The sequence below is a fragment of the Eptatretus burgeri genome, chromosome 12 (assembly GCF_056783735.1).
Source record: "Eptatretus burgeri isolate ZD-2024b chromosome 12, Ebu_testis_v1, whole genome shotgun sequence".
NCBI classification, from domain to species: domain Eukaryota; kingdom Metazoa; phylum Chordata; class Myxini; order Myxiniformes; family Myxinidae; genus Eptatretus; species Eptatretus burgeri.
Genome location: NC_140972.1, coordinates 12,202,867 through 12,230,708, shown reverse-complemented (window position 1 = coordinate 12,230,708; position 27,842 = coordinate 12,202,867). Strand labels below are relative to the sequence as shown.

Here is a 27,842-nt window from a genome sequence, read left to right as displayed (position 1 = left end):
ATGAAGATAAGCCGTCGGTGCTTCGGTCGCGGAGTAATACACACGCGCGCACTATTTTACCTCCCCTTCACAATCTTCATCGTTACTCTTTCCGCTTCCGGTTGTGTCGCCATTACGCGGCGCGTTCTCGGGCTCCGCTTGTTTTCACGACATGGTGCGATCACATCCTTTCTTTTCTTGTCCCTGATGACATTTTCCGATTGTAAAACTCTGAGAGTCGGTATGGTCACCATTGTATGGGAAAATTATTATCTCGGTGCGTTTTACTCTCACTCAGGCCTGACTCCTCGTCAGCCTGGGCCTAGAGTTGTGCTCAGCGTGGGCCTCGTGTTGCGCTCAGCCTGCCACGTGGTCGTTATTTTATTTTTATTTTTGTTCTTTTATTACTTTTGTTTGGTTCCCTCTGGATTACCTGCCGTAGTTTTCTCCGTGTTCTGTGTGAAACTGATCGAACGTGTCCGTGGTGGGGCTGATTGGTGTTTTAGTGAGGACGTTTGAGCTCTCTCATTCATGTATTGGTAAATTTTTGTTTTCCCTGTAATGTGTATAAATGCTGTGTGTGCTCCCATTGACCCGACAGGCGTGCGCCCGGCCCTTGGTGACCGTGTACGGTGAGAAGGGCGACGCGTCCGGCCGACTCGTGGTCCTGCCCGCCGTGTTTCGCGCCCCCATCCGGCCCGACATCGTAAACTTCGTGCACAGCAACGTGCGAAAGAACAACCGGCAACCTTACGCGGTCAGCGCCAAGGCCGGTGGGTTCAAACTGCGAGCACGCCCTGGTCATGGAGGGGTTAAACGAGCTGGATACCAAGAACTTGTAATGTATTGCGAAGTTCCCACGTGATCACTGAGCGTCTGTCGAGTCAAAATAGAATAATAATATTGCTTTTGGAGGAGGTGCGTCCTTCGCTCCACGTGACTGGATGCTGGATTAATCTATCTATATGTATATATTTTGATATATGTATATGTGATTTTTTTTTTAAATGCTGGATTTTTTTTTGTATACCTTGGTCGAGGCTCGTATGAGAGCTAACACACAACTCACAGCAAGGGGGCATGAGACAAGAGGGGCGGGAGTGGAAGGGACAAACCAGTGGGGAACAGACACATTAGGTGAACTGTGGAAGGGAGAGGGATGGGGATGGGACGGGGAACATGGCGAAGAGAAGATGGACATTTCAGGGACTTTCAGGAAGGAAAGCAGGAGAAATGAAGGAAGAGGGCTTGGGTGGATTATCGGGGGTAGAAAAGATCGAGGATTTGGATGGGGGAAGATAAGAGGCGGTGGTGAACAGCTGTTTTGTAAGCCTGAAGGGAAGAATGGGAAAGAATAGAGTGAGGAAGTTTATTCCAAAAGCGGGAAAAAAGAGGAATGAAAGAGTGAAGATGAGCAGTGATTCGTGATTTTGGTAGTTTTACCAAGCTGTTGGACCAGTTTGTGATTTTATCCAGATCTGCAGTGAGCGAAGAAGCTGCTGCTTGCCGGTCTGAGGGATGACAGATGGTACGGCAGAGGGTGGAGTCGTCGGCAAAGAGAAATAGAGGTTTTTCCAGAGATTCGGAGAGATCATTGATGAAAACCAGAAAAAGAACAGGGCCCAGAACGCGACCTTGAGGAACTCCAGCCTGCACAGGAAGAGGGGATGAAAGAACTCCATTTAGGGCCACACGTTGACTGCGACAGGAGAGGAAGTCTGCGAGCCATGAGTGGAGATGGCCTTGAATACCACGGGAAGAGAGTTTGGTGAGTAGTGCAGGGTGCCATACTGTGTCAAATTAATTAATCAGTTTCTTCAACGGAGCCATCGGTGTTTGATGGATAACGAGGTGCAAGTTGTAAGTTCGGTTCACTGTGTCACTATGTAAGTTTACTCCAGTTTTTGAGTGCTTATCTATCGGTTCATAGATATACATTGTGGTACCCGCCTTTCAGTTTGAAGTCATCCAGACTATGGAGGGGTAATTTATTTTTGGGGGAGGCAATGATGAGAGTCATCTGGTCCGTGTTGTTGATTCATCGTGAAAACAAAGGATGTCCTGAGCCTCCATCCGAGCCTTCTGGCCACTTGGGCAGCCATCCTTGCTCTTACCACAGTTAAACGTTTTCCTTTGAGTATGTAATATGTGGACTGCCCATAAGTTGGTATTTGGTTCATTTGGCTTTGTATTTTTCCTCATCCCATCGTCGTGAGGACTTTGCTCTTGTGGACGTATGTGTGAATGGAGCTTTTGGCTCGGTGGTGGTGGGTGGGAAAATTGTGGAGTTGAAAAACCACTTTTTACACGAAACTTATCGTGTTACCAAGAGATTAACACTGCAGTTATGGCAATTTTAGACATGTATTTTGTAGTGTGTGCTCGAAATACATTCCACATGGTGTTCGTGTTGACCCTGTGTTGTGTGTCCGTGTGCAGGTCACCAGACTAGTGCCGAGTCATGGGGTACTGGACGAGCCGTTGCTCGAATCCCCCGTGTTCGTGGAGGGGGTACTCACCGGTCCGGCCAGGGTGCTTTTGGAAATGTATCCTCTCTGAGATAATGCAAACAGTGATTTGAGTGAAGGTGATTTAAATCCATTCTTTAATTGTTCTTGTCTATCGTCTCAAAAATATTTTCCCAGTTTTTAGTCAGTGAATCGTTTTTGATGCACTCAAGGGGACCGACTCGAGTGTGTCTATTTGCTCTGTGTCTTGCTATGATGGATGTAATTTGCGCCTGATGATGTGAGTGGGGACGGTAGCCTGCCGTCGATAAACCACCATGCCCGAGTGCTGCCAACTGAATGACTGAGCAAGACCCGCACACAAGGCTGTTGTCACCGAGTTTTTTTTTTTTTTTTTTTTTTTTTTAATTATTTCTTTTTGTTTTGGGTGACATTTACTCCTGTTTTCTGGAAGGCTGGGTGCGGTGCTTGGAATGTGTTCCTCGAATGTTTTTCCACCTCGACATCTCCCACGTGTCGTGTCGGATATTGTGCGCCGATGCACTCTTTGCATTACGTATTGTCTACTGTACCAGAATCGGTTTTCATTCGCTCTGTGGGCCTATCCAGACAAAATACAAATGTTTCCGCTCGCATGCCGTGCATACTCATTGTGTAACTGGCGTGCTGTTTCATCTCGATCAACCAATGACACTTGATTTTTAGCTTGTCTGGAATGGAATTTACAGATGAGGTATTGTCATCGTGCACTGTCCATCTCTGTCCGTGTCCTGCTTCGATTTCTCCACTCAAACCGCTCGCCTGATCCGGCTGTGATTAGGCAACAACATTCCGCTCCTGACTGGTATGGGGATTACAAAGCTTGTTCCAGTCACGAGTTTAATTTGGTCCAAATGGCCTACTTCATAAATTTCTTGAAAAATCTACTCCAGACCCACCAGTCATAATGCCACCAAATTTGTGTTGCAACATGACAGGGTCCTGATGTAAAATTGCAGAGGTCATGCCGATCGCATGACCGGAAGTGTCTAATTGGCGGGCTTGGTAAATTTTTGGGAAAATCGTGTAAATTCCTTCGAAGATCTTCCTCTCCAGACGAACCAGTCAGAATGCTCTTTGTGCTGCTTGATTTGAACCAGCAACTTGTGTCCTCACAAGTTACCACTCTACTCCTTTGCTGAGGTGTGTGAGATCCAAGAGGTACAAAGCTTTCACCGCAGCCTGTTTGAATGACGGACTTTGTCGGTCAGATTGACACCAACAGTGGCCCATTGATGTTAACTTGTTTTGTTGAGCAATGGCATGGCTTTCAGCACACCAGTTTTTCACGACGTGGGATGGAAGGGTTGCCGGTGCAATGCAGTTTGTAACCATTTTACTGTACCATTTTAATGTTACCAAACCTCCCCATCATGGTGCGTTTCGAATCTTGAATTTTGCCATTGATCCACGACCGTTGATGCCATCCCAAAATTCTCGTGTTCCAGATCCCATTCATGAGCACATGGAGCACGATATAGTTAGTTTGAACAATCCTATTTGGAATAAAAGTTTATTACTTGCAAATGCCGCAAACACTCGACGTGCTTTGTGTTTCCCAAGCGTTCAATGGGGAATGGGGTAGAAGTTTATCAAAACAATGTGCTTGAGTACAAAATATGTTTTGTACCTATTGGTGGATGGTGGAAATAGCCATTTATAAATAATTTTTAATTTGACATTTCAGCATAAATGCTATTGTTTCCATTAGTACTTGACAGAAACCCCTCCAGGCAACCTGATAGTTTCAACGCTCGTCTGCTTGGTGGGTGTTGGAAATAGTAGTGGTTTGGCACTCGCTGATGCATTACAAATCATCCAGGAGGAAATTAATAACACAGCAAAATGGAGTGAATGTCGAAGCCTGCGAAGACATTGGTGGCTGCTCGATGCCATCACTTATGTGGTTTAATATTTGGCATGATCATGTGACTCGTGAGCAGTAGGGGATACATAACAAAGATCCTTGGCAGCGCATCATAAGTCGCTTTTTGCAGCACCATCGGGCAATGCATCCCTCGCCTTACCCCAGCCTGAGAGATTGGCTGAGGACTTCTTTTCTTTGTTTTTTCTTCTTTTGGTTTTCCAGCAGAACACCGATGGTCCTTTTCTGTGTTGTGGGTCGGTATCGCTTTGCATGTTGAGTTACAATATGATGCATGATGGGGTTCTCCTTGACCTCTGCTTGTGGGGTGATAGATGTGTCGCGGTGGACGCATGTTTGCTCCGACCAAGACGTGGAGACGTTGGCATCGCAAGGTAAACCTCGGGCAAAGGCGATACGCTATTTGCTCTTGCCTGGCTGCGTCTGCCCTCCCTGCCTTGGTATTTTCCAAAGGTGAGTTGTAGGTTCAGGTGTTTTGGTTTCCATTACCTTTCCACACTTTATACTTGGTTGTCTTTTGTTTGAAATATGGTGCTGGCAGGAGAACAAAGGGGTAGCGCACTCACCTCTGAGCTGTCTACCCTGGGGTGGTGGTAGTTTGAATCCTGACCTGACTATAAACTTTCATCCCTGTATTTTGCATTGATGCGTATGTTGACCCTCGGATGTTAAACTGGAACGTCACCTCTGGCAGCATTAGTTTGTGGAAGATCCTTCGGTGTCTTTAACAAGTCTGAGTTCCCTGTCCCCCTCCCTCTTCCTCTCCCCCCCCCCAACAAATTGTGCTGCCCACATCCATGTGCTACATTTGAAAAGAGATTTGCAAAATCTGAACCTGACACTTGATGTGTGCTGCAGCTGTTTGATCCAACAGGCATGTCACTTCGCCAAAAGCTTTGTTTTCCTTTTTAAAGTCACAACTTCTGACCTCTTCACCTCCATAGGCCATGCCATTCAAGGTATATCTGAGGTTCCCTTGGTAGTGGAGGACAAAGTGCAGAGCTACAAGAAGACCAAGGAGGCGGTTCTTCTGTTGAAGAAGTTAAATGCGTGGAGTGATATTCAGAAGGCAAGTCTTGCATGCCAGCACTTACAATGAAAGCTGTTCTTCACACCTTTTCTATTTTTCACTAAGATCCGGATTTAGCATTTTGTTCGTTTCTTTTAATTCGAATGATGCAAATCAAAATTGAGTGGAAATGGTGACATTAAATGTTGTGCTTATCTACTCACTCCTAATCTGTCAGTGATAGGATAGGTAGGAATACAGTTGGACAAGCGCAGGGATGTCTCTCGGATGTTTAAGAAAAATTAATCTTGTTGGGGGAAGGAATTGACAAACACCAACGGCATGTTCACCTTTCATGAGACCCTCTTGAACAGATATCAGGATCGCTCATCCATACCCCAACCAGAATCGGTCGAATTGCTCTGCGTACAATTCTCCGTGGCAACTATGAGGTAGCTGTTCCTCAGAAGTGGTGACCAAAACTGTACACAACATTCTCTATGAGGCCTTGCGAAATTTCTAGTGTTAAAACCCCCTCCTTTAGTTCATAATATCCCAGATGAATGCAACCTAAAGTCAGATTATGTTGGCTTTACCTTCAGGTGCCTACCTACCTGGCACTTTCCTTCTTGCTCCCTCACCCCCCCCCCCCAACCACCTCCAATATATATTACCATCCACAGATCCATCTCCTGTGCAACAAGTTCCAACATTGACCATTGCATCATGTAACGAGCTTTGACTTTATTTTTTCTTTTTCTTTTTCTTTTTCTCTTCTGTCCAATATGGCTGCCAGACCACATGAATGATTGTGTCATCGTTGCTGCAATATATGTAACGAGTGCAGTGGATCAGATTTGTAAAGTATCGCATCGATGCGTGAAGCAATTTTTTAGATTTTATATATATATATATATATATATATATATATATATATATATATATATATATATATATATATATATATATATATATATATATATATATATATGGCAGTCCTGTCTGTCTTTTTTGTGACGAATAAGCTCCTAGATCAGTGAACCGATCTTGATGAAACTTTACACATAGAAAGAACTAACATTCAGCTCCAGGATGTGCTCAGTGGCTCTCCATAAAAATGGAAAAAATATATATATATATATATATATATATATATATATATATATATATATATATATATATATATATATATATATATATATACATACACACACACACACAATTTCCATTCGGAAAAAAAAATGGCTTTGGAATAGTGCGCCGGCAGATTAATCATAACAAAAGGCTTCATGGTTAAAAATGCTAGGGTTTTTTGAAATGCAAAATGTTCGAATTCGTTGACTTTTAAAACATACACATTCTCCTCCTGTTATTTGAATTCTCGAACTGCACGTGCACGGCAACAGCGAACTGCTGATCGATCTGCTCATGAAAGAGCCAGGCAAGCGGAGTCAGCTGCAGAGAGACAGAGACAGACACGTCTTACTGCTGATATATATCTGCTCATCTACTATATAAATGGCAGTCCTTCTGTCTGTTTGGCCGTCTGTCTGTCTGTTTGTTTGTAACCAATAAGCTCCGAGACCAGTGAAATGATCTTGATGAAACTTTACACACATATAGATCTAACATTCACCTCCAGGATGTGCAAAGTCTCTTTCCATAAAAATGAAAAATTATATATTAAAAAAAAAAAAAATGGTTTTCGAATAGTGCGCCGGCATATTAATCGTAACAAAAGGCTTCATGGTTAAAAACGCTGGAGTTTTTTGAAATACAAAATGTTCATATTCGTTGCTTTTTAAACATACACATTCTCGAACTGCACGCGCAAGGCAACAGCTAACTGCTGATAGATCTGCTCATGAAAGAGCCAGGCAAGCGGAGTCAGCTGCAGAGAGAGAGAGAGAGGGGAAGAGAGAGGGAGAGGGAGAGAGACAGACATATCTTACTGCTGATATATCTGCTCATGAACGAGCCAGGCAAGCAGAGTCGGCTGGAGAGAGAGTCAGAGAGTCAGAGTCGCCTAACTGCAAATAGAGCGTCACACCGATGGGCGAGAGAAGCACAAAACTCTCGTTCCAGCTTTCTTGGTCCGAGTTTTGGCAGGACATCGACAGTTGCCACTGCTGCGAGAAACATTGAGTGGCTCAAGGCCGCCATCAACTATGACCTCTCTGAGGATTAGGGCAGCATAAAGCCTTCCTTCCATAAATCTGAGGAATAAAAGAAGCCTTCCCAATTTTCTCCATACAACTAATGCCTCAGTCTAACTAGCATGAGGAAAATAGGGCAAATTTCCCAGGTATTCCCGGGTACTTCAGCTAGTGTGTGTGTGTGTGTGTGTGTGTGTGTGTGTGTGTGTGTGTGTGTGTGTGTGTGTGTGTGTGTGTGTGTGTGTGTGTGTGTGTGTGTGTGTGTGTGTATATATATATATATAGTCATGCGACGTTTCGGTCGACGACGGACCGCATATACGACGGTGATCCCATAAGATTATAATGGAGCTGAAAAATTCCTATCTCCTCGTGATGTCATAGCGCTGCGAGTCATATAAAAGTAAAGTATAGCACATACAATTATGTACAGTACATAATACTTGATATTGATAACTACAGTGTGGCCCCATTATAACGATCGTTGAGGTCCATAAAATGTCATCGTGAAAAAAAGCAGGGTCGTGCTTCATCGGGATTCAAGAAAATCAGCGTTCGCACTGTTCCAACATTCGCACTGTTCCGAAAATATATCGCACAACTGACAGGTGCTCGTTTCTTCATTTGTAAATTATAACATCGATGCAATAATTAATATGGAATAGGCAAAGCCCAGAAGCGAACGTAGAATTCTTCTTACATTCGCTTCTGAATTTACCTATAATGTGTTCACAACTGTATACTTGCCAACGATACCGTGGTACGTGTAAGCGCCGCGCAGCTGATGATTTTTGACGCAATTTCCGGTTACTTCGGCCTGGATTCGGGATCAGCGTTCTCTAATAGCGGTCGTTTCGCCCACCGAACGAGCAATTCAGTCGCGCCTTCCCGGAACAACACCGAGAACCAGTCACGGGTGTGCCTTCAACGCACACCACGGCCCAGTCCATATTCTACCTGCGCGAAATCGGGTCAATCGCCGAATATCGATTTTTTTTTTTTTCCGAAGTACTCGCGTGGGTAACGACCGAGGGACCATACCTCGGCGAAGGCCTCTTTGGACACGAACCGCTTAAGCGGTTTGCTCCGTTCTAGGATAACCAAGTGGGTATTATCGCCAGACCTCGGCGGACCCGATTCTATTTATCGGTTATTTAAAAACCAATTAATATTCCGCAATACAAGATGGCACTTCAATAGGGGAAGGAGGACACGACGAACGGGTTAACATTTAAAGAAGCACATTTATTTCTACACACATACACAGGAAAGCAACAATAAATGCAATCGATTGATGAAACACTCATGCAGTCATGCAACCAAACCAGCAATGCGCGGACGGGCACAAAATACGAGCAAGCACAAAGCACTACAACCGACTATTGTTATTGTTCACAGGCACTTAACAGTTCTACTTGTCGGGACTCGGCACCACATCATTCACACAAAGAAAAGACCACCCTCATAGACAAGGGGGTCAGGCTGGGCCCGTAGGCCTTTATGGCGTGGGACTTGGCAGACTGAACGAGTCCCACGAGACCGTGTAGGTTACCTGCACCCTCGTGGTGCCATGATGGGGCGAGTCGCGACGTCCCGTCCCCACAGCAGCGATTCGTGCATCTTCCCCGTGGCAGGCGAGCTCTCTCTGGCTCTCCCCGGCTCTCCCCACACAAACGCGCAGGCTTGTGCGACACGGCAGGCAGGGTTGTGCCTCCAGCCCGCGTCTCCGTCGCGACGCCCGGACCTCCCCCGACTGACTGCTCCAAGCTCCCGACTCTGACACGAGCCCAGACATCCACGCAGCTCCTTGGCTTCTCCGAACCCTGATACACTCTCTTCCACCCGACCGACCGCCCCACTTGGCGCTCTGCGTTCCCTTTTATTACCCCGGCGTCCCGCCCTCCCTTCGTGGGGTGGGGGGGGGGAACTGGGAACATTCCAACAGAGATCGGCTGTATTAGTTGTTGTTTCCCAACCGTCAATCTTGTTTACCAGAGAAATCGGGGCGGGAGTTGTTCCCCTTTGGTGTTTGTGGAGATGTCGGCGGTTGTGGTTGGCGTTGTGGTTCGTGGTTAGTCCAAAAGAATAAAGGCTAACTCAAAGATCACAGCCCTGATATGATAACATGAATAAAGCCCATTAAACAACGGTGGGGGAATCTCACTGAACACACACTTAGCAATAAAACTGAACCAAGGACCTTTATGGTGTTCTGCGAATTTCCACAGCCGTAGCAATATATATATATATATATATATATATATATATATATATATATATATATATATATATATATATATATATATATATATATATATATATATATATATATATATATATATATATATATATATATATATTGTGTTGTGGGCCAGGGTTCGGTGGCGATAAACGACCACAAAGGGGGAGCAGTCGGGTCGTCTCCACCGAACACCCCGGAATTTCGGTCTTGATTCTCGGAAAAGTCACGTGTCCCTTGGCGGACCGTGGTCGCCAATATTTCGACAGCGTGGGGTAGGGTTAATTGCTGAATTTCAATATACCTAAGTACCCACGTCTAACTACCGGGGAAAACCACACCCTCGGCGGAACGGGCCGTTTACCGAGCCCGATCCGGGTGTAAACCGAGCGGGGATTACCAAGATCCGTTGGTCCAAATGAACAATTTACGGCATGAACGGCCTCCCTAATTCCCAAGCCCGCACGGCCTCCTTAATTCCCAAGCCCGCACCATGCTGGGTCAATGGAAGAAAACACGGGCAACGAACATTGAAATGGAACATTTCCAGGCAATGAAATGGAACATTTAACAATTGGGGATTTCTTTATAATGGGGGCAATAGTCGTGAAGGGAGACACAGAGCAGAGTTATTACGAATATGCAGGCAATGTACAGTGAAAAGAAAACAATTCTACCTAACAGACTGGCCACACGCACACACGCACACACACGACCCCCGTCGGGTCTTTATTGGACCCTTCGGCTCGAGAGGGAAGGCGAGCTGGGGAAACAGAGCTTGGCCGGGTACCTTCCCACCTCTTGCGGTCACACCTGAGTCCAACCCACCACTGTGGGACTCGAACCCACGTCCCGAAATCCACAAGCTCACGACCCTGGCTGATCGGCCACCGCAAAGGACCGCAGACCATGGCCGAGACCAAGCCACCACGACAGACCAAAATCAATCGGCCACGATGGCTGCAGTACTCAGGTCCTGACAACCACACTACTCTCTTCTTCAGACGGGGCGAACACTTCATCTGGCTGGGGCGGAGCTACACTGAGGTGATCAACCTCCTGATTGGACGAGGAATCTCGGGGGTTGTCGGGGCGTCCTCGGAGGCCCGCCCCCCGGAGAGGCTCTGTGGTAGTTTTCGGCACTGACCTCCCATTGGCCGGAGCGCCTCGGCCCTGCTAGCCCTTCGCCCATTGGCTGGAGGATACGCTCAATGCCCTTCATCGGAGCGGAGCCTTGATCTGAGGCGATGGAGGCTCCGCCCACGCCTTCAGCTAAAAACACGTGGGCAATGGAGTCGGTTTGAAGAAGTGATGGATATGTTGTAAAAAACTAACTACAGTCATGCGCCGCTTTACGACGTTCCGGGCAACGACGGATCTGCCAGCTCTGGAAAAAAAAAAAAAATGAAAAAAAATGTAACTTAAAAATTCCTATCGCCGAGTGATGTAGCCTCGTATAAAAATAGCACATACAATTATGTACGCTGTACAGTACATAATACCTCATAATGATAATAAACGACAGTGTGGCCCTGTTATAATGCGATCGTTGAGGTCCATAAAATGTCATCACAAAAAAACAGGATTGTGCTAAATCGGGATTCAAGGAAATCGGCTTTCAAACTGAACCAATGTTTGCACGTTTACCTTCGAGCAAGTAAATTGCCTTTGAATTGAAGAATTCCGCGAATAAATCGTTGTTCTTGGTCGACATTAAAACACAAATTTGTTTTCAGTGAAGCTTTTTATGTTGTGAAAACAATCGCACTGTTCCGAAAATATATATCACAATTGACAGGAGCTCGTTTCTTCATTTATAAATTATATCATCGATGCAATGATTACGTATTTATGAAATCCAAACGCTAATTATATTCACCTTTCTTTAATCGATGCGAGAGGAGATTGTTAGCTGCTGCTAACAACACCGATAGCCGTCATGAACAGCACAAAGGTAAATCTAACGTGTCTTCCGTCTGTCTTGGATGTGTTACAATTGCCCACAGTATTCAGTACAGTAACATGCTGTACAGGTTTGTATCTGAGGAGCAATCGGCTACACCATATATATTCTTGGTGTCTAGGTTTGTGTAAGTACGATGTTCGAAAACGAAAAAAAAAAAATGATGTTCGCACAACGACGACGTCGCTTAACGACGCGTTTCTCAGAACGTAACCCCGTCGTTAAGTGGCGCATGACTGTATAAAGAAACTTCGCAGTGCACACATGTAATTCCCGTTCGACATGGGGGATGGGACCCCAACGATAACTCGTACTTATCGAAATAACTGAACTGTTGGGACTGCTGACTGTTTGTGTGCAAGTGGCTGCCAGATTCGTAACAATATATTTAACATTCCCCTTGAAATCGATATTGCTGCCAAATCATGTGACTGATGACATTTATCAAAATATATGCACGAAGGGAAGTGGATCCCATATGTCAAGTATTAAATTGATTGGCTAAGTGGTTTCAGAGGATTTTGAAAACTTTTTTCTAAAAACCAATGTGGTTGCCACACCACAACTGATGTTTTTGTGATTAATCTTTTCTCCATGGTGAGTCAATGACGTGCTCAAAGGTTCGCATAGATAGGTTAAGTGTGGCTTAGACCCTGGCATAATTACTGGAAGTTTTAAAGTGCCGACAAAAAATTGCCGACGGATTCGGATGAAATTTGGTGGGTCCGTTTTTGGTTTGTGACCAGGTCAAATTGATTAGATTTTTATTTTTTTTCGTTACGATCCAGATACTATAATTTTTTAAATACTAGTGCCTGCCCGTAGGTGCGTGGCCGTACGTGCAAATTTTTTTTTCAAATATCGTGTCAGAAACAACCACACAGGCCGTTCCTTCGTTCTCACGTGCTCATACGTGCGTGGCCGTACGTGCGCAAAAAAAAAAAAAAAAAAAAATATATATATATATATATATATATATATATATATATATATATATATATATATATATATATATATATATATATATATATATATATATATATATATATATATATATATATATATATTTCACACCGCGAGCCAGAAACTACAATCACACAGGCCGTTCCTTCTCTCTCGCGTTCTCACGACAACCACACTTCCACACACAGAGTTAATTAACATCAAGTTTACCTCCCTGTCTTTGCTTGCCATGACATTCGCTGCCATGTAACCGGTGCGGCCCGTGATGTCATCGTCGGCCAGCCGCGCACTCCTCCGCAGCCACGCCTACGCAGCAACGTGCCATGTCATTGGTTGGTAAATAAATGGCGCAGCAACGTGTCATGTCATTGGTTGGTAAATAAATGGCTATAACTTGGGAAGCACTTGTTCGATTAATATCAAACCAGGAAAAGGCACATGCTCAGGTCCCCAGCAATATACCTGGCAAGTTTCAATTAGATCGGACCAGTGGTTGTCGAGAAACAGCGGTCACACGCACATACAGCATGAATCATAGATAGATAGATATATTTTTTAAAGATGGGGCCAAAAATGATTTATTGCATGATGTATCAAAATTTTATTTGGCCCGATATGTTCCACTGGAACAGGGATTTGGTGGCAGAGGCATACGCCCTTCCGAGTGCCCTTCTGGTTTGGTGGTAGTTTTCTCCCAAAGTTATTCGTTTTTTTTTGTAAATTCCCCTACTGTTTGTTAATACATCTGCCTTGACTGCAATGGAGTTATTCCGTGCCACTTTGTGTCTGTGCCTTTGCAGGTGTACGCATCTCGACGAATGCGTGCCGGTAAGGGTAAAATGCGAAACCGCCGCCGTGTGAAGCGTTGCGGACCGTGCATCATCTTCAACAAGGATGAAGGACTGTCTCGTGCATTCCGTAACATTCCTGGTAGGAATTTTTAATTGTATTTGCATCTTGTTTGCTTTGGCCTTGAGGTTTTTGTCGTGGTTGTGATTATTTCCTCTGCCTCCGAAGGTGAGGGAGGTTGTCGTCCCCTCCCCCCCTCTGATTTGTTTGTTTGTGTGCAGGATATCTCAGAGTTGTGAACTGATCCGGATGAAATATTGTGGACAGGTTGGGTGTGTGACAAGGACGAACTGATTCGATTTTGCTTAAGATCCGGATCTGGATCTGGATCTGGCTACTATAATTTTATGAAGTGATTTTTTTACCATTGAGAGCGAGGGTCAAAAATATGCAGCATGATATCTCAAAATGTTGTGGACAGATTCAGATGAAACTTGGTGGACACGTTTTTGGTTGTGTGACAAGGAAGAATAGATTCAATTTTGGTGAAGATCTGAGTCTTGATTTGATTAAAAAAAAAAAAAAAAATTATTCTTAAAATTATTATTCACCATTGAGAGATGGGGCTGAAAACGATGCATCGTATATTTCAAAAATGTATTGGGCGAGATATGTTCTCATGGATCAGGCGTTGTGGGGCGGAGGTATGTGCTCCACCGATTGCCCTTCTCGGTTTGTGACGTTTTTGCTTCTGAGTGCATGCTTAATGTGCAGTAAGTAACTGCATATGCTTAATCGTAGTTTCCCTGATCGTTGGACTGAACTGTGAATTGTTAAGGATATGAGGGAATGCTTTTAGTTTTGTACATTCACCTTAATGTGATGGATGGGTTTATGACACATTGCAGCCCTGTGGCAGGTACAGGTTGGACTGGGTGGCAGGCGAGTGTGTGTCGGTATATGTCTCATGAATGGAAAACAGCCATGAAGTGCATTGTGAGAAATAAGTGCAGTATGATTGCTGATGGCTGCAGTAAAAATACTTTGTACTAATGCTTTGAAAAACAGAACTGAAGTGGTTTCATTGTTGCACTCAATTAAGGAGGCATTTTGTCCCCGAGAGACTTTTTCTCTTCTCTTTGCTGTCCCCTTGTTCAGGCATCTCGCTCCTACCCGTGCACAAGCTGAACCTTTTACGTCTGGCGCCCGGGGGCCACGTGGGTCGATTTCTTATCTGGACCGAGAGCGCCTTCCGCCGCTTGGACAGTCTGTATGGAAATTGGACAAAAGCATCGCTTGAGAAAAAGAACTACAAGTAAGTCGTCGTCTTGTGTTTGTCGGCATCACAATCTTCATCTCATAGTTTGCTCCCTTTTGAAAAGCTCGACTGACGTCGTTTTGATCATCCATGAAAAAAGGTCTCTCTTGCTCTCGCAATTATTTATTTTTCGATCACAGTATATCAGGAGTGATTATGAAAACAATGGCATTTTGTATGCGATTGTTCTGAAATCGTTCATCCCAAGAATTTGCATTGGTCTCATGCACTCGATGTTAATTAAGTGAGTCGTCGCAAAACTGGAATTTGCATCAAACTTTGTGCCCAACAGTGGTTTGTTGCTTGGGAGTCTTTTGTGCTTGATAGAGACTGGGACAGATTCCTGCTATTCATACCCATAGCAAGTTGTACACAGCATTGGAACAGTGGAATGATGTGTGGCTGTGAGCTGGATCAATTTGCAAGGTGGTCAGCTCAGGAATGGGAGCAGTTGCTGGAGCAGCGCATCACTGCGCAGTCATTCCGTGTCATTTCAGCTGGGGGTTGCGGTGACACCCTCAGATTTTTCTGAAAAAATTCTCAAAGCAACCTGAACATATTTGAGGAAGTTTTGCCAAGTTATAGCTCAGAATTCCAAGTAGTGTCTGAGATATGGCCCGACAAAAAACACCCTAGGGGTGTTTCAATTCTGGCAGTCGCGAGTTGCAGATTTGTATCTGAAGCATTTTTGGAGGGCTCAATTCCAGAGTTTTACAAACAGAGTTCTGAAAATTCACACAAATGGTGTCCATTCGTGAGGCTTTAAGAATCTGACATCAAAAATGTTCTACTTAAAATACTTTTTAAGATAAGTACTCTCAAATGTCGTGATTTGTAACATGCAGTCAAAAAAAATTGGAGTTTTCAAATTGCTGCCAACAGTCAGTTTATTCATTATGGAGAATTTATTTTGCCTGATTTACATAATCTAGTGACTGGATCATTTACACAAGAAAACAAACCTTTTGGAGTAAAATCTTGGGTGCCATACGTGTCTGAACTTTGCTCCAGACTCAACGACACTGAAATTTACCCCAAGTGTTTACCATGTTGACAGTTACACAGCTCTTTTAAATTTTTGTCACTTAAAGACACATACATAGGCAAACTGTGGTAGAAAATTCAAAAGTTGTTCTTAATCCGTTCTATTTTTAAAAAGGCCCACTATTTAAAAAAAAAACATGTTCGATGAAAGATGTAGAATAAAAGCAATCGGTGTGCTTTTGAAGTGGAAGCCATGCCAAACATTCATAAGTTGGCACCACAATGATCAAATTGTTGTGTTTTTTGGTCAGAACAAGTATGTGGTTACTTTAATTTGGCTCACATTTTTTTTTGAAGGATATTTTAGTTTCAGGCTGCCACCAATCTCAACGACAAATTAAGACACATAATGTGATCATAATAATCACCATTATAAATATTCATTTGCATATGTAATTGTTTATATACTTCGTGTACATTGTACGAAAATCTACATCCATTTGAAAATGTAGGTGCAATATCTGATTCAACTTTTTTTTCATAATTTCATATCAAATTGTTTGGACAAATGTAATTGGAAACATTGTACAAAGTGAACAGTGATTAGTTTTATAATTGCCAGGATATAATAAAATGTAACAATGAGCATTGGCAGTTATGACAGGGCTGTGTATTAGTTTAAAGCCTAAATAAGATAAAGTTGTGCTTCATGCCTAACTTTGGAAATGATTTTGGTACACTTCTTTAAGCTTTACGAAACTGATTTATATATTGTTCGATTCCACTTAAGTCATACTTCCTTACAATATCTTTCTTTTTAACCTCTGCCATCAAAGATGGACGGAAAAACTCCTGGACGGATTTCGACAAAACTTGGTGGGGTGGTTAGGTATGGTCCAAGGATCATGCCATTAGATTTTGGACTTGGTCCAAAGTCCAATATGGCCGCCATGGCGGCCATTTTGAAAAAATATTTGAATTTTTGTTTTTGCATTTCTACATGTTTGAAGTGATTACCAACCAAAAATAAATAAATTTGTTAGAGAAAAAAAAACAGAAAATTTTGCAACTTTTTTCAAAAAAATTTCGATTTTATTTGAAAAAGATTTGAATTTTTTTTTGCATTTCTACATGTTTTAAGTGATTTCCAACCCAAAAAAATTTGTGAGAGAAAAAACCCATAAATTTTGCAACTTTTTTTTCAAAAAAATTTCGATTTTTAATTTTGGCATTTTTCATGCGTGTCGATCTAGTTTAGTTTATTCAATCGTGGTTCAGTAGAGTCCGATCCGTTTTCACCTACAATGAATAGGACATCAGGTTCACTTGAGTGACCCAGCACTATTGGCGGCGGAGGTTTTGCACTCTACCGAGTGCTCCCCCTCTAGTTTCTATATGTTTGTTAGTACAAAATATTATTTTTTAAAAAGTAGCTTTTGGGACTGCAGAATTATTAGAAATTGATGCATTTTTTTTGTAAATTACTTCAAAACTTCAAACCCCACATTTATGATATTTTGCATGAATATAAAGGTTTACACAAGTATTTACTTGGTATAAATTTGATGTTTATGTGCAAATTTAATTCTATGATATGAGATTAATAATGTTATAAATATTTATTACTTAAATTATATCATACAAAATGCACCATTGTACATTGTGCCTATTTTCATGATTGAGATAAGTGTTTTTTTTTTTTCATTTTTAATTGGAAAAATACATTTTTGAGCTAAAAGTAACTTAACCACAAAGTTATTCTGACCATGAAACACTACTGCATGCTCATTGTGGTGTCAGCTTAGGAATTCTTGACATGGCTTCCACTTCAAATGCACACCTATTGCTTTTATTCTACATCTTTCATCGAACATGTTTTTTTTTTTTAAAAGTGTGCCTTTATAAAAATCGTTTAAAAATAGAAGGGATTGAGAACAACTCTTGAATTTTCTACCACAGTTTGCTGATGTATGTCTTTAAGTGACCAAAATTTAAAAGAGCTGTGTAACTGTAAACATGGCGAACACTTGGGGTAAAACCGGGGTAAATTTCAGTGTCGAGTCTGGAGCAAAGTTCAGACACCTATAGCACCCAAGATTTTGCTCCAAAAGGTTTCAGTTTTCTTGGGTAAATGATCCAGTCACTAGATTGTGTAAATCAGGAAACAAAATTCTTCATGATGAATAAACTGACTGTTGGCAGCAATTTGAAAACTCCAATTTTTTTGCCTGCATGTTACAAATCACTACTTTTGAGCGTACTTATCTTAAAAAGTATTTTAAGTAGAACATTTTTGATGTCAGATTTTGAAAGCCTCACTAATACACACCATTTGTGTGAATTTTCAGGACTCTGTTTGTAAAACTCTGGAATATAGAACCCTCCAAAAATGCTTCAGATACAAATCTGCAACTCGCGACTGCCAGAATTGAAACACCCCTCGGGTGTTTGTAGGGCCATATCTCGGACACCACTTGGAATTTTGAGCTATAACTTGGCAAACCTTCCTCATATATGTTAAGACAGCTTTGAGAATTTTTTTCAGGAAAATCTGAAAGGGGTCACTGCAGAATTTCATTTTTTTTTAGCTGATTTGACTTGGAATGACCCTGCGTCCACTTTCCGCCGGTACTCCAGGGGACTCAGTCTGGCCGTCTCCCAGGCAGATGCCTGGCCAATCCCCATCTCCTTGAGATGCTGATCAACCTGCAACCATGAGGCATGTGGTCGGCCCATTGGCCTCAATCCACTTACGAGGATCCCTCGCTGAGAGAATCTGGTGAGCAGGATCAGCCTCAAGAAAATGAGCCGCATGTCCAGACAGCTGCAGCTGATGCTCATAGACGATGCAGGAAACAAATCCCATTTGAGTCTCTCAGCAACAGCTTGTTGGACACGGTCCGACCAGCGATAGCCAAGGATTCTCTGAGTAGACCTGGTTCCAAAGGAATGAAGGCTTCGTCTTCGATGCCTGTTCAGTTCAAGTCTCACATCCGTAGAGCAAGACTGGAAGCACCAAGGACCTGAAGATTCGGGCTTTGGTCCTGCACAGGTACCGGCAGCGCCACACCCCATGATCCAGTGGAACCAAGACTCCGCAGGCCTGACTCAGACATCTTTTGACCTCTGGCTCACAGCCAGCAGAGATGTGAATAACACTGCCAAGGTGAGTGAATCTCTCCATGATCCACACCCTCACCACAAATGGGTACAGACAAGACAGCAGCATCCAAGATGTCATTGAAAGCCTGGATCTTGGTTTTGACCCAGAAACCCGTTATCCCAGTGGCCCCGACTCCTCATTCAGAACCTCGAGGGCCCCCAAAAGGATGTCCAGGCTCCGCAAAGATGACTGCATTGTCTGCAAAATCAAGGTCAGAGATCTTGACATTCCCAAACAATGTACCGCAGTCTGATCTCTCTGATATCCTCCCCAGAATCAAGTGCATACAAGCGCTGAAAAATGTGGGGGCCAGTTCACACCCCTGACGAACTCCAGTAACAACTGGAAATAAGTCTGAGATGGTATTGTTGCGGGCCGGGTATCGCCGACGAGCACGACCACTAGATGGAGCAGTAGAGTCAGCTCCACTGAACACCCGGAATTTAGATCGTACCTTTCGGAAAACTCCCACAAGTACGGGTCCCTTACCGGACCGTGAATCGTCAATAATTACACCACGTGTTACAGGGTTATTTGCCAATCTTCAAAATACCTCGAGTTCCACGTGGTGAGTTTATCGAGTATTCACACCCTCAACAGCGCTCGTATAGAATGAGCCGCAAGCGTGCTCGAACCGTGTGCGACCCGAGTGGATGATCACCGAGATCCGTCGGTCCAAATGTCCCCTTACGGCGGCAACAATGGCCTTGCTAATTCTCCAACACGTGTCACGCTAAGCCAATGGAAGGAAACACAGCAACAAACTGATACATTTAACACATGGGTTTATTCATAATGGGGGGAAGGAGGGAAGCACGCAAGAAGGCAGAGCTGTCCGACAAAAGAGATGCACATATGTACAGCAAGGCACTTAACAATTCATACTTACGAGACTGGTCACATGCACGCGCATACGCACACATACACGTGTCCATAGCCTTTATTGAGACCTCCAGCTCAGAGGGAAAGGTGAGCTGAAGACCAGAGCCTGCCTCGGACCTGTCCATCTCATGTGGTCTTCGAGCTGATTCGAACCGGGCACCAGCGAGAGGTCAGCCGAATCCAGACACCAGCGAGCCACGAGCGGCCTCCAGAGCTCCAGCGGATCCTCACGCGCTCCGTCAGTTTCTCTCGCTCGCACAGATTTTGACGCTTCCGCAGATTCCCTCGCTCCTCCGATCTCTATCTCCACGTCCCTTTTATCGCTCTTGGGCGCGATCCAAGCGAACAGATTCATGACCATATTTGGGAATGGAATTCATCCCTGAATGCATTCCGAACATGCCAGCATACCAGTGAGCGCGCGGAGAATGCTGGAAGCAGAGGGTTTTCGCTGTTGTATTTGGAGCTGGAGTAGCCATCGTCGTTTTATTTGGAGCTGTAGTAGCCGTCGTTGTTGTATTTGGAGCTGTTGGTGCCGTCATTGTTGTTGTATTTGATGTAGAAATCCCGACTATTAAAGTAACTCGCAGCGCGTGTACATTTATTCACCCATTAGACAAGGGAAAGGGAGCAATCTATCCACATTCACTTATTGAAATAACTGAGCTATAGGACCTGAATGTTGTGTGCTCATGGCTTCCAGATTCGCAACAGTATCACTACATCTCACAGCATTCTCAATGCCAGGGTTTTGTTCAGACATCAGATTGGTGGCACCCCACGAAGACCAAGAATCCACCAGAGGGCATCCCGATTCACTGAATGGAGTGCTTTGCAGAGATCAACATCAGATGCAAGCAGCTCCTGCCGAAACTCTCGTCTGCGTTCGGTGAGGACCTAAAGAGCAAGGATACGGTCAATCATTAACCTCTGGTGTAAAGGCTGACTGCTCTGGACGATGGTGCTCAAGCATATGGTGGCGAACCTTTTCAAGAATTATCTGAGCAAAGACCCTGCCCGGCACAGAGAGCAGCGTCACCCCTCGGTCGTTGTTGCAGTCCTACCGATCACCCTTCTCTTTCCAGAGGAACAAGGCCCCTCTTCGAGTTAGTTGGGATGATGCCTGTGTTCCAGGCAGAGCATAGAACTGCATGCAATGAGACGAGTTCAGCATTTCCACCAGCCTTGAGAAGTTCAGCATGGATGCCACAGATCCCAGGAGCTTTACCCCATTTCAACCGGTTTACCACAGCCTGTTTTTCCACAAACGAAGGTGGACCACAGTTGATTGGAAGGTCAGCAGTAGGAATGGTAACACCCCTGACATCCAATTCGATGGCTGGTGGATGAGCCTGGTACACCCACTCAAAGTATCCAGCCCAGTGGGCCTTCACTTTGGACTCCTCTGTCAAGAGCCCACCACCCTCCGCTCTTGCTGCAGTACACTGAGACAGGCTTGGAGGAACGCAATGCTCTAATTACCCTGAAAACAGGACGAGAATCACTTGACCACAGGTGATGCTCGACCTCAGATTCCTCACACATAGGCCGCCTTGTCCACCCTCAGCGCATGTAGAGTTTTGCACTTCAGCTCCCTGAACAGCTGAATTCTGCCATTAAGCTTGGCCCTCCAACTCTGGTCAAGGGTATCCAGTGTCCCTTGAGAGACAAAATTCTGTTTCCCCCAATGGTGAGTTCCAAGACATCCGCCGACAACATCAAGGACTTGGAAGACACTGTCCGACTCTTCAGGATTCCCCAAATCCCCACTCAGTCTGTTTGCAAACTCCTCAGCTTCACACTCATCCTTGAGCTTGCCAACATCCAGCCGAGGCTGGGATGGTACCATTCTCCCAGATTTAAGCTGCAACTTCAGAGTTGTTACAACAAACCTTTGGTCGGTATTGAGGAACTGAGCACTCCGGTCGACCCTGCAGTTCTGGATCATTCTCCAGTGACCATCAACGCGCACATTGCCAGTCTCCTTTGCCACACCACCAGCGTTGGAATACCAAGTCCAGCGATAAGCCTGTGGGTGCTGAAATTATGAACTAGCCTCCCTAAGTCAAGGTCAAGGTGAAAACTTCTTGCAAAGTGAAGGAACTTGATGCTCTTCCGGTTTAGACCCATCGGGACCAAGATATATCTCATAACCATCCCTATTAGTTCCAGTCGATGCATTGAAATCCCCCAAGACTGGAAGAGTATCTTGCCTGGGGCACTGATTAACCAGACTCGAGAGTGACATAGAATGCGTCCTTCAGGGTGAAATCGCTCGCTTCAGTCGGAGCATATACAGAGACCAGGGAAATGACACCCAAGGAGTGACGAATCCTTCATCTCAAAATACGCTCATTGACCGGTGTTTGCTCAACTATCATTGGAGTCAGCTTCTTGGACACAGCTGCAGCAACTCCTTGGGCATGTTAACCATCAGAGTGACCAGACTAATAGGTATAACCACCTGCCATGATCTCGCCACTATCTGGTTTCTGAACCTCAGAGTGCTGCAATTCCAATGTTCAAACACTTGAGCTCAGATTGTAACAAAGGTGAAGACACCTCAACTGGTGGACAACACCTCAACACCACTCTGCCACACACCACCACAGTCTGATGCGAGAGGTTTACCCTGTGGGTTTCCTCCTATCATTGAGGAATGGGGTTCCCAAAGGCTTTGCCCCAATCCGGTGAGCTGCCCTACAAAGGGCAGCAGCACAGGAGGTACTTCCACGGGGTGCGTTTTCAGATTTCCTTGCATTACACATTTGTCATGCCACCAACCACCTCGAAAGAAAAAAAAGAAGTAACCCAACTGCAGGGGTATGTCCACAGAAAGTTGGCACTGGATTGGCTCACAAGGAGCTCCTCCACCCTTTGACAGGTTTTGTTTTTAATCCTGCTGGGTGTCCATGTCCAAACACCCTCCTCACCAGGGAACCTGGTGGGGGGGGGGACTGTTTAGTTGCTGACAGCCCAACCATGAAACAGGTTGGTGCAGGTTTACACGGAACCTGTAGCAAGTCGCAGATCTAATCTGACTTGATTGCAAGGATGTGTGTCTCGAACGCCGTGTCAGTTGACCTCACTCTTGTCTGTCTGAAGAATGTTTCATCACATTTATGAGGGCTTTTTATCCCCCCCCCCAGCTCTCACCTGTTCTGTAATCATAAAGTGCATTGATATTATCTCCACCACCGAAGGTGAAGGAGGTTGTTTTCACTCCTTTTGGGATTCGCTCGATATCCGTTATTGTGTGTGTGTGTGTGTGTGTGTGTGTGTGTGTGTGTGTGTGTGTGTGTGTGTGTGTGTGTGTGTGTGTGTGTGTGTGTGTGTGTGTGTGTGGCGATGCGAGGCTCCACAGCACAAACCAGCAAACCGATTTCGATGAAACTTGGCGAACAGATGCCATATGGGCTGGGAGTGTGCGCGTTTGAGTTTCGTTGCTGTGTCGCTGCCGAAAAACCGCGTTTTCAGAACCCTAACGGCAACTGACGTAGCGTGGCTTCTATGATAGGTAGAGTGACCGGACCAACTCCTGCCAATTCCTTGCATCCCCATCTCGTTATCGCGACAGCATAACGTTCCTCTATCTCTCATAGTTTCCGAATGGCAGCCCTCCGAATGCGGAAAGGTGGTGAACCAGGGAATATGTTAAGTGACCTTGACCTCGGAAACCGTCGACGGCGGAACATTCAAATTCGGTGTATGGATAGAGTTGAATAACTACTACAAAATTGAACCGCAGCTTTTTCCAGATTCGATCACCAAGGGTGTCGAGGCTGAAATACGCAAAATTCGAAAAAATACTTTTTCTCGACCTACGTTCACTATTTTCAATACTTGTCCTACAGTTTTGAATGTGGAGAAACGAGACTTCGGGATTTTACACTTCGAGATATTTAGAAAATTTTACTTGAGCTGATTTTTGATTTAGGTTTTATTTTTCAAATGGTAGTCCTGTGAGTAGTGCCAGTTGGCAAAATACGCAACAGGAAAAATCTTGCCAGGCAGAGGAACAATTGTATGTGAACCAATATGTCTTGGCAATGAATCTTCGTCGGTGGATCGGTCAGAATGTAAAGCATCGTATCCAGCGCTTCGATCCTAGCGGATCCCTCGTCGCCTACCAGCTTGTCTGTCTGTCTGTTTGTATGTCTGTGTTGAGGATATCTCAAAAAGTTGTGGAGGGATCCGGATGAAATTTTGTGGACATGTTTGATGTGTGACAAAGACGAACTGATTTGATTTTGGTCAGAATCCAGATCCGGATCAGACTTCGAGAATTTTTAAAACTAATTCTTCACCATGGAGAGATATGGCTAAAAATGATTGATGAATTGCACGATATCTCAAAAAGTTGTGGACGGTTTCTGAGGAAACTTGGTGGACATGTTGGATGTGTCACAAGGACACATTGATTTGATTTTGGTGAAGATCCGGATCTGGATACGAGAGTTATTTAATTTTTAAAATGATTCTGCACCATTGAGAGATAGGGCCCAAAATGATGTAGTACTGTATAGCATGATATTTAAATAATGTATTGGGCCCGATATGTTCTTGTGGACTGGGCATTGCGTGGCGGAGGTGCACACTCCACCGAGTGCACTTGTCGTTACCTCTGAACTTCACTTGTGCAAATGGCCGTTTTAAAACAAAAATAGTGTTGTTAAAGTAAATTGGCAGGTTGCCCTCAATGGATGTTTGGTGAAGATGTAGCCTTTTTTTTTTTTGTCCCATTGGAAATCCAAAGAGGCAATGATGAATGATCACCTCTGGTCCGTGTTTCTGACATGCGCTGATCTTCAAAAAGGGGTTCTGAGCCTCCTGGAGTGAATGAATGCATTTAGACTATGTTGTTGCATTCTCTGCCAGTCAACATTCCTTATCGGTGAAGATTCCATTGTTTTTACGTTGTGATTGGTAAACCATGTCGGGTTTCTTGCCAGGGATTGCTAAACCATTGACAACTGGTTTTGTCTCCCCTTGACCCCATCTGAATGTTTTGAAAGATTTCGGGATAATTGGCTCAGGGGTATTGAATTCTATGAAGATCAAAGAAAAGGCAGACGCACCTTTCTCATTTATACGTGTACTTATTTTTCTGGTCGTCTTTCATTATGACTTTGTGCTCCTTTCCCTCTTGTAGCCTTCCCATGAACAAGATGACCAACACTGATCTCACCCGCCTGTTGAAGTGCCATGAAGTGCAGCGCGTGTTGAGGGCTCCCAAGTAGGTTTTTATTTATTTATTTATTTTTTGAATCTCCTTTTGTTTCGCGATGCCAGTTCCGCGACGTGCGTTGTGACCGAAGTAAAGCTCCAGGTTTTCTCACTTTCATATTTGCTCAAACTTTCTTGTCATTTGTGCTTCCAATCGTTCACTTGGTCATTTTGCCTGTTACATTTTGGATAAACGTTTTGTTGTGATGAGGTTCTGCCATTGGATTTCCACTGGTTTTTCTTAAAGTACGTTTCCTCAAGGAAATTGAGATCTGAAAATCAGTGGGGCAGGTGAGGATATTTTGAGTAGGTTTGGCATTCGACGTGGTACGTGTGGGATTTATTGATTTATATCTTTGTGTGAAATTAAAATGTAGACTTTGCTTTGTGTAAATTTGCATTTATAGCATTGTTTTCACAGCTGTCGTGTTTGGAATGTTTTGTTTAAACTCATTGTTTAAATGGAAAACCTTTGAAGAGAAGAGTAGTCTAAACATGAGGCAGGAGTCAGGGGAGCGGTACTAGCTTTGGAAGGCAACTTTGAAATATGGTTTGCCCAAGACAGATCGTTGCTGTTTTGTTTTTTTTTCGTGAAGATGTAGCCAGTTATATTTTCCATTGGAAATCCAAAGAGGCAATGATGAATGATCACCTATGGTCCGTGTTTCTGACATGCGCTGATTTTAAAAAAGGGGTTCTGAGCCTCCTGGAGTGAATGGATTTCAACCATTTTGCGCATTCTCGCTCCCATTCCCCATTGCTGTTCAATGAAGGTTCCATTGTTTTTACCATGCGATTGGTGAACAATTGGATTTCTCACCAGAGATTGGTAAACTATTGGGCTTCTCCTCTGGGACAAGTGAGACCCAGAAGTTTCAACAGTTAAACTTTCTTCAGAGGATAAAGAAAGTAGATTGGGTGGGGGGGTTGCCAGAGGGTCCTTGAGGCCAAGGGTGGTTCACAGCTCATGACCCTCGGGTTTAACTCCCACATCAGGAGGGTGACAATGCCATCGGCCAGGCCTCTTCTGGTGACCATGTGTACTTGGAGTGGTTTGTGCGTATATAAATTAGACACATTTTCTGGAAGTGTGGATAAGATGAAGATAATGTGGATCGAGCAGCAGAGCAGACACATTAAATGAATATGTTGAAGGGGAAGGCGATGAGACTGGGGGGGAGGGGGAGGGGGGGTTGATAGTGATTTGGAGGGGAATATTGTGTGAAGGGGAGAATATCAATAAGGGTAGGGGTGGGTGGAGAGTTGGCTGAGGGCAGAAGGAAGTGGAGTGTTGTGTTTACGGCAGGAGATTGGTTCCATTGGACCCTCCCCTTTTTCGGGAAGAGGGGAAGAATAACTTCCTTTGTTGTGCAAATGTATTTTGTTCGCTGTTGTGCATGGATATCGCAATGATGGGTGATGAAGTGTGAAAGCAAGTGAATGTCTGGTGCTTGTTTGGCCAAAGCTTAATGTTCTTCCTTATCCCAGGGCCGTTGGACCAATTTGGAAAGGTAACCTCGGCAGTCCTTTTTTGCTTTCTCCCATTGTTCATGTAGGAAGACTATTCATCGCCGGGTATTGAAGAAAAACCCACTGAAGAACTTGCGTGTGATGATGAAGTTGAATCCGAACACGCAGGTGGCACGGCGGGAGGCTCTTCTGCTTGAAAAGAAGAACGTGAGTTTTTGTTTCCTTCATCAATTAATTATTCTTCCTGCTCCATTGACACTCGCCAGTTTAGTTGAGAGTACATACCGACATGGTGTCTTGATTCAATGCAGTTGATTACACATCAAAGCAAACGTTTTGTTCTACTTCCTGGTGGTATTCAACAATTTTTTTTTTTTATTATTAAACCGCACCGTGCCGATACTTCTTGTAGCCTAATTCCGCAAGGTGGACTGTACCTGTCCAATTGGTCCAAACGATAATGTTTTTTGTCACTTTCCACAGGAGTGGTTAAGAACACTGATTTACGTGTTTCATGTTTTGACTTCGTGTGTTGCATCTGTGCTTATCATTTGAGTGTTTGAGTTTTAGAGAGGAATGGCGGTGCATAGAAAATATGCTTTTGGTAACCCTTGGGGTCTTTTATATAATTTATTTTGTCTTTTGGTGGTGTTACTGTGAAACTTTTGAGGGGTAGCTCTCTGGGAATTGACTGATTGGGGCATGAGGGGTAATCCTCTGGGAATTGGCTGATTGGGGCTATGCCTGTTTCGGTTGGGAATTGCTTTGTATCGTCAGGATTCAGCCTCATGTTTTGAGATGTTTCGTACCTTTGTTTCTTCACCCAAACTCTTACCTGCAGCGTGAGTCACGGCGTTTGATTAAAGAAGGGAAACTTCCACCAAAGCCCAAGAAAAAGATCCGTAAGATTGCGAAGTCTTCTGAGAAAAGCAAGAAACCTGGGAAGGGAAAAGTTGAGGATGGTGGAAAGAAAATGGAGTGAAATTAGACTTTTACTTTACTTTGTCACAGTCATTGTTTTTGTCTTTCTGGTTTCAAACCACTTCAATAAAAACGTGGATCCTTCACAACGTATTTGCTGTTTTCTCGCATGCTTGAGTGTGGTTCTTCTTTTTCTATCTAATATGTGAAAACAAATCCAAGGTGATGACAAAATGGTCGTCTTTAACGGCCAAAATTATTCCCACGTTTTTGTGGTTTTGGCCAGGCCTGACATTCACTTCAGATTGGGGCAGGAATTTGGAAATGTGTTCAAAGTGTCCTGAAACTCGTTCAGATCCTCTCTTCCTGTTAGACACTCTGCTCGAGC

General features: G+C 44.1%; 1 protein-coding gene and 3 non-coding genes across 4 annotated transcripts; all 4 read left to right on the top strand.

The window, feature by feature from the left end:
• The first annotated feature begins 59 nt into the window (after positions 1-59).
• Positions 60-27,607, top strand: RPL4 (ribosomal protein L4). Its single transcript, XM_085849545.1, has 10 exons — positions 60-154; positions 581-752; positions 2,419-2,525; positions 4,686-4,824; positions 5,316-5,440; positions 13,502-13,631; positions 14,649-14,805; positions 24,990-25,073; positions 26,620-26,740; positions 27,375-27,607. Exons 1-10 carry the CDS (start codon positions 152-154, stop codon positions 27,513-27,515), a joined length of 1,179 nt encoding a protein of 392 aa, XP_085705671.1. The 5' UTR covers positions 60-151; the 3' UTR covers positions 27,516-27,607.
• On the top strand, positions 1,981-2,048 carry LOC147015112 (small nucleolar RNA SNORD18). The gene has a single exon (XR_015050395.1). It is a non-coding gene; the product is annotated as a small nucleolar RNA SNORD18 (small nucleolar RNA).
• Positions 24,594-24,666, top strand: LOC147015111 (small nucleolar RNA SNORD18). Its single transcript, XR_015050394.1, has one exon. It is a non-coding gene; the product is annotated as a small nucleolar RNA SNORD18 (small nucleolar RNA).
• Positions 25,696-25,768, top strand: LOC147015110 (small nucleolar RNA SNORD18). The gene has a single exon (XR_015050392.1). It is a non-coding gene; the product is annotated as a small nucleolar RNA SNORD18 (small nucleolar RNA).
• Positions 27,608-27,842: the final 235 nt, after the last annotated feature.